At 38.6% G+C, this 7,500-nt stretch overlaps 1 protein-coding gene across 1 annotated transcript in view; it reads right to left on the bottom strand.

Annotated features, from left to right (window-relative positions):
* Nucleotides 1–3,043: 3,043 nt before the first annotated feature.
* The window catches only part of LOC138052058 (protein/nucleic acid deglycase DJ-1-like), a 31,677-nt gene continuing 27,220 nt past the window's right edge, over nucleotides 3,044–7,500 (bottom strand). Inside the window, exons 5-6 of the mRNA XM_068898413.1 lie at nucleotides 4,998–5,078; nucleotides 3,044–4,565 (exon numbers count right to left, since the gene is read on the bottom strand). Coding sequence (XP_068754514.1) covers nucleotides 4,408–4,565; nucleotides 4,998–5,078 — 239 coding nt within the window. The 3' untranslated portion in view covers nucleotides 3,044–4,407. The remainder of the gene's footprint in view (nucleotides 4,566–4,997; nucleotides 5,079–7,500) is intronic.

Raw genomic sequence — 7,500 nt, 5'->3', positions numbered from 1 at the left:
TCAAACCAGAACGGTACACTGTAACAGGTCTCGATGGTTCAGACGTGGTTGTGTGTGCTGACAAATATGGTTCTGTGAAGAGGCGTAATGTGAGTTTTGCTAAGAGTTTGCAAAGTCCGAATGCTGTAGGAACGGAGGAACCTCAGGGTGTGGCGGTAGAGGCTTCAAGACCAGTTGAGTCGTCGGAAGTTGTTGTACCCAAGAAACCTATTCGTATGAGTACTCGGGAACATCGCTTTCCGGTCAGGTTCCAAGATTACGTGTGTTGACCGATACTATATGCACTGGTCTCACTACTTGGACAACTTGTTTCAGGTTTCATTATACAGTTTTATTGATTTTCTTACAGTCCGTTTGTTGTAGGGATGTAATGTATTAGCATAAATTACAGGACACGTGGTCGAGCGAATTTTAGCTGCCATGGCAGTGTTGTACTGTAGGTTGCAAGTTGTGCTATTAAAATGCTATAAATAGTCGATCGAGTACAGAACCACTAAAGAAGGACTTAATGACGAAACGTTGTGTAACCTGCGTAGCAAGCGTTCCTCTCCCAAACGATTTTCCGCAAACTGGCCGCGCGAAAGTTGGGGCAGGAGACTGAGTCTGAGTCTCTTGCCCCAACTTTTGCGCGCCCAGTTTGCGGAAAATCGTTTGGGAGTTCTTCTTTCAAACAGGAAACGCTTGCTACGCAGGCTAAACTTGGTAAGGAGATATTCTCGCATTTCGAAGTGTTCCGCACTGCACTTTTGGCAATGATCTCTTCGAAATCCTGTTTTAAAACACGTTCGACAATAAAGTTCTGCTCTTCGGAAAACCAATTCACTCCTCAAATAAATCAAACTTCACGCAAGCTAAAATCAATACAATGAAAACAGTGTTCACGTATTAATATATTAATATAATCACAAATTCTAGGAATGTTCAGTGCGTCGCGTAAGAGCCACAACTGGTTTGACGAAAAATCTGAACTCACTAGCTTTCGGCATGGGACTGAGGCTCCCGGCTCATTCTTTTTCAGCCCTCGGTCTTTCCTTCGATTCGCGTAACGTTGTCTCGGACCTTGGAAAAAACTACTACTACTACTACTACTACTACTACTAGTAGTAGTAGTAATAATAATAATAATAATAATAATAATAATAATAATAATAATAATAATAATAATAATAATAATAATAAAAGAGAACAAAAACTACAACTGTCTAAATAGATGGGTTTTAAGTTTAGACTTAAACGTTTGTAGGTGTTCCACTTGCCTAATATCGTTTTCGGCAGGGCGTTCCATAGTGTAGGAGCCCTGTGAGAGAACGCTCTATATCCATATCTTTTAAGATTGCATTTAGGTACAATTAGAAGTTTTTTCTCAGAAGATCTTAGGGTTCTATTAGGAATGTACGGTTTTAAAGTGCTACTGTGATCAAATTTTTATCCCTTGAGTTTTTTGGTTTATCACATAGAGTACCATGACACATTAAAAACGCTGTTTACCGTTTGGAAATATCTGCATTGGTTCCAGAGATATTTAAGTTTGAAAAATGTGTTAAATATGCAAATGAGAAGGCTGATGACGTCATTCACCCAACCCAATAGAACATCAAGAATATAAATAGAGCTATCTCGGTCAATTTGCAACAGAGAACATTGAAACTTGGTGAGCTGATAGTTCTGAAGGCAACACACCTACGACTGTAAAGAAATTGGTTCCCATGGCAACTCACTCTTTTCCAGTCCCCTCCAACCTGATTTCAATATTTTGGTGATCTCAGGCTAGAAATACATTTACCAAGGCCACAAACTTGACCTAACATCTTTATATGCTGGCAGGATAATGCAGATGAGGCACCATTTGCAAATATCAAAACAGAACCCCAAAGGTGGTCTGCAAAGCTTTTAATATCAGGGAGGTCTGGAACCCAGTATGTTGCCATGGTAACAAAAATGGTATGCTCATATTGTGGAACACATCTACTAGAATCTTAGTGCACAGAACCAAATATTTCTGATACAAATTGGCTGAGATATCTTTCTCCATCATACTTGATCAAAATTTGGTAGGGTTTATGACGTCATCACTTGGCTAATTTGCATATTAAAAAAACTTGAATATCTCCAGAACAAAAAGAGATATTTGAAAATGGTAAACAGCATTCTTCTTCTCGTACAGACTACGTGTTTATGTGCCAAAATGGCTTCGATAGGGAAGATTCAAATTTCGTCACAGTAGCACTTTAACAGTTCACATAGATACAGAGGACATCTTGAATGCACCTTTCAATTAATGATTTGGACAGTAAAGCATCTGCAGGGTTGAATGACTTGTATAACTGCGTGTCATCGGCATACAAGTGAAACCCCATACCGTGACGCTTGATGACATCTGCCATCGGGGCCGTGTACATGGAATACAAAATCGGTTACAACACCGATCCCTGTGGGGCACCACAGGCCAGCTTGTGCTTAGATGAACAATCATTCGCCACTCTGACGTATTGGAACCGATTCGAGAGATATGAATGCATCCAGGCCAGGGCATTACCTTTGACACCAGTGACTAATTTATCGATTTTGCTAGCCCATAAAACATCTTGAATAATAGGATGTTCGTCGTCCAGGGCCACCAACGAACCTTCAATGACCCAAAATCTGCGGCATGGTACAGCTAAAACACAAATCTGAAGCGGGCGGTGGAGTTGTTACGGTACCTTTTAGATAATCGATCTAAGAACTGGCAGAATCCGTATTAAGCCTTGTATCGCACACTCTTTTAGGGTCAGTGGCTCCTCCCGCTCTTGTGGGCGGGAGTACTGACCCAAAAGGAGCTATTTAAGCAATAGAGGACTTTTTCCTTGTTTACATAGCCTCAACTAAACGCAAGGGGAATTGGGAGAATTCGCAACAGTCGAGGGTTTGCATAACAATCAAAACGCCCGTCTGACAACACATAACCAATCAAAATTCGTGATGTTACGGCCGTGTTTATATACACTCCTCTACACACAACTAGTGACCAATGAGAGAGCGAGTACTATCCTAATTATTCTGCATAAATTCATATAGACCCTTTTAATAAGTTCAATATATGTAGAATTCCGCTTAAGACGTCAAACTCGGGCTTTTAAATTCTAAAGACAAGATACAATAGGCCAAAACAAAAAAAAAATTCCCAAAAGTTGACTCTTACGTCAGTACAAGAAAACTGACTATATGACACCATTAATTAAAGGATGCAAATTTTGCCTCTTTACCACTAAGGGGCTAAAGTAACTTATGGCCAGGAGCACCACAAGACAATCCAGCTGAATTTCCCAGGAAAATTTACATTGTTAACTCAGTTAATCCAGCAACGACAAAATAAGCTTATCATACTTATCAAGTTTACTCCTTTTCACAGTTTTTTCTTCCCCCAGGTCATACAAACCTTTGCGTTTAGCTATCACATAACATATAGCAAGGCAAAATCAAACGATTAACCGAAATATGAAGCGTAAGGATCAAATTCTTACAGCAGAACAAATACGTCCAACTTCTTAAGTTGTTTAAAAAAAAAAAAGAACAACAACAACCACACAAAGATAAGATATATATTGTATCAGTATTCTTATTGTTATTATATATGAAAAAGTAATATGTTGTCTTTGTGGTTATTTTTAAATAACTTATAGAACGTAGCCACAACACGTGCAAAAAAGGCATTTCCATTCCTCCTTATTTTCTCAGACAGGGTGGCATATTTTGGCTTTGTGATAGTCGTCTTTTAACAACTGCGCGTATAAGAAATTAATCCTAATGAAAGGGTGAATATAGCCCTGATAATGATGATGACGATGACGATGAAAGGGAAATGACAAAATGTTTTGCTGGTCATTGTTATTGTTGTCGAATTTTCGGTGCCTTGAAGTTCTACGTTTTACCCATTGGAACTCAACTACTTTCTTGACCCATGTTTTTAAATTACTTACAAAATTGTTTCGAGCGTGTTCTTCATCAAACTAGGAGTAAATGCACTTAACACTTAGCACTTAATGGGTTCACTGACGCGCCAGGTAATACTGTAGATAAAAAGCCAGACAAGAAATGTTGAAAATAAACAAGCCTTTAGATTATCCGTTGACTTCGTCTTCCACTCAAAGTTACATATATTTAAACTTGATGGTCCCTTCAAAGGAACTACTAGTCTATTTTCTGGTGTTATTATTGCTACATTACACTAACAGGTACCAACAAAACCAACAGCGGAGTCTTGCTGTTTACATTTCACAACGCTGTTGAAGGAATGCTGGACACCCGAAATTAGGTAATAAAATACTACGTAAAATACTAGAGCATTACGCAAAACCTTGATCAGCTATCTTTTCTCAGTGCACCCTATTTAAGTTATGACTTCTTGAGCATCTTATAGTTATTTGGCTACTTTAGTAACATGGGAGCAGCCAGTTTCTCCGCTTCTCCATCATCACCTCTCACGGCACGAACCAGTTCAATACCAAATTCAAAGGCTGTGCCAGGTCCTCGACTTGTTACCAAGTTTCCATCTCGAACAACTCTCTCCTCGGAGTACACGTAACCTGACAATAATAACTATTGATTAACAGGTTTTTTTGCAGTTTTTGAAACAATGATTGTATTCATACTGAGGGTTACTCGGGGGGATTCTCAAGGATTTGTGTTGGTTGCACTGTTAGAGTTCTCTACTAAGTGGGTTGACAAAACTGAAACAGACAGGCCGAACCGCGTGGACACAGCATGCCAATCTTTTAGTGTCCAACTCTTAGAGACAATAACCTTTCCGAAGAAGGTTGAAGTCACGTTTAATTGATTATTCCAGAGGAAAAGGTGGTTATTGGTACTGTTACATCATCGGAATTTTCTAAATTAAGCCAATCAATCCAAAACAAAATTACGCTCACATACAAAACATATTGCTCTAAATAATAGTTGAAGCAGCTGCAGTTAATTATTTTGCAGCAATGAAATGCATCTATACTTTTAAAACTTACCATCAAGCTTGTCTTTCACACATGGGTGTGATGTGACAGTCTTCCCCTTCCCAATTCCATGAGTATGAAGTGCCGATGGGGCTTTGAATGCAACAAAAAAAGTATTAACCGCCTGTTATGAGAGGCAATATTGAATATAATCCCAATTAGGAGAGGCAAAGTTGACCTGAATTAGTTTCGATCCAACTTCATACGAGTGCATAAAATTCATAATCCACCCACTGAAATTTCTTCATAGATCATTACATTTGTATAGGAAATTAAGCAATCTTGAGTACAAGTGGGAGTCAGAAGGTGCAAGTGATTTTCTCTCACACGCTTGTCCAATTTAAAGCATCATGACTATCTATTAGCTCTACATAATAATTATTGTGGGAGAAGACAGTGCACTTTTCAAATAATAGGCCATTTCTGAGTTGACGCCTGCCTTCTCTTCAAAGCGAATCTAAGTGCGAAGTTTTTGGTTATGAAAATTAGTTTTCATCCATATTTAAAATAGAACTAATTACCATCACAAAAACTTCGCACTTAGACTCGCTTTGAAGAGGAAGCAAACATGACCTCGGAAATGGCCTATTCACCCTTCTAAATTTTCTCAGTTGATTCTTGAGGACAGTTTTAAGTATTTCAACTGTATTTAGTGAAGAAAAATTTATTTAACTATCCACGTTAACAATAACAAGATTTGTTGTGTTTTTATATTGCGCACATCGTTTTAATAAAAAATAGTACAACTACTGTGCAGTTTTGATTTTACTGCTCTTAGTCATACACTGTAAGTGCCTGATTGGAATAGCACTAAATCCAAACCCTACAAAGTACAATTTGATTTAAAATTGTACTGCTCTAGTCCAATGTCAATTGAGTAATTTGGTCGAGTGTATTATAAGTAAGGTTACTGATTTTTCTGTTTCACTGAACATGCAATTAAATCTTCTTTCAAAATTGACCCTTTCAACTCCCGAGCCTTGTTTGCAGCTCACTTGATTCCATCCTCACAAGGTGATGGACTGTGCCACATCAGCAGCTTTAAGAGGCTAATGTAATGCTTCAACCCAAAATAAAACAAAAAGTACAGGGCTGAGCGGTACACAAATGAGCAGCTCTTTTCCAGCCCTGTTGATGCTCATGTATCACTCATGTCATGCAATAATTGTGTTAAAACCGCCGACCGGTTGGCTCAGTTGATTGAACATCAGACTACTCTGCGGGAGGTCCCGGGATCAAAAGCTATGACCGGACCAATTCTCAGGGTCTTTAAATAATTGAGGAGAAAGTGCTGCCTCTGTAATGAGATCTGCAAATGGTTACCCTTTCTACTGTAGTCTTCATGGATAAGGATGACAAACCATAGACCCCATATCTCACAACCAGTCAATGTTCATAATCTTGTGGGTCCCACATGCTATTCGCAGAGTGCAGAGCATGGAGTCCCCATTGTTGTGGTCTGTCCTACATGTATGTGGTATAGCTATCTAGTTGGACTCCTAGTATAGTGCATTCTGATTGAAGAGTATCCAATTACCGGTAAAGAATTAAAACAAAATTAACAAGTGGCAACTCTTTCCAGTGGTTTTCTCCTTGTGTCTAACGCCGTGTTATTGTCATGTACCCATATGATGTGCTTTGTTTTTCTCTCTGCTACATTGTCACTCAATGTATTTATATCTAGTGTTGCACACATAAGTTTGCTCCACATGAAATGGGAAAAAAGCAGCTAAGTGGAAGGAAGATAATGATAATACAATAATAAATTTATTACTGATTTACTCCTCCTGTAAGATTCTATCACTTTTTGGAAATATTGATATAGAAGGAACACGAATGTGACAGATTTGCCCTTAGTCACAACCTAATGAGTAAGATCAGCAAATATGTTATTCATGTATACTTAAGTTTTATAGTAATAATTTATTCACCACTTCCTTGGAGATCCATGCCTTAGTAACCTTACTTCTAGATGTAACTACAATGACAGGTAATAGTCAATAATAATAATAATAATAATAATAATAATAATAATAATAATAATAATAATAATAATAATAATAATAATAATAATAAATGGGCAATAATAATAAATGGGGAAGACAGGGTTCCTTAGCCGTGGTGAAGGCAGCTCATCTAGGAAAAGGAAAACTGACATAAAACCTCCAAGAAAGCGTAATGGTCTTCGACAACAGTTATTGCCTCTTTCGCCGTCGGACATCAGAGTGAGCTTTGTCTCCAATAGCGGAGCTCGTGCGGGGAACCACTGTTAAGAAAATATGGTAACCCATCGATGCGATAAATCTTGGTCTTGGAGGTTTTACGTGGAGGTGAAAGCAACCAATCTAGTTGTAGACACATGAAATTATGTAGCTCGCGAAATCTAAGGTACCGTGCCAGGGATTTTACATGCCGGAAGAATGGATTGGCCAACGTGTTACTTGGTCGTTAGCAGAACCTGATGGGAAATGGCGTCACCTATCAGCATTAGCCTTACCCAGAGAGCCAGGCAACT

The sequence above is a fragment of the Montipora capricornis genome, chromosome 6, assembly GCF_036669925.1.
Source record: "Montipora capricornis isolate CH-2021 chromosome 6, ASM3666992v2, whole genome shotgun sequence".
In the NCBI taxonomy this organism is placed as follows: Eukaryota; Metazoa; Cnidaria; class Anthozoa; order Scleractinia; family Acroporidae; genus Montipora; species Montipora capricornis.
Note: the sequence above shows the minus strand (reverse complement) of the source record. Positions and strands in the feature narration are given on the sequence as shown.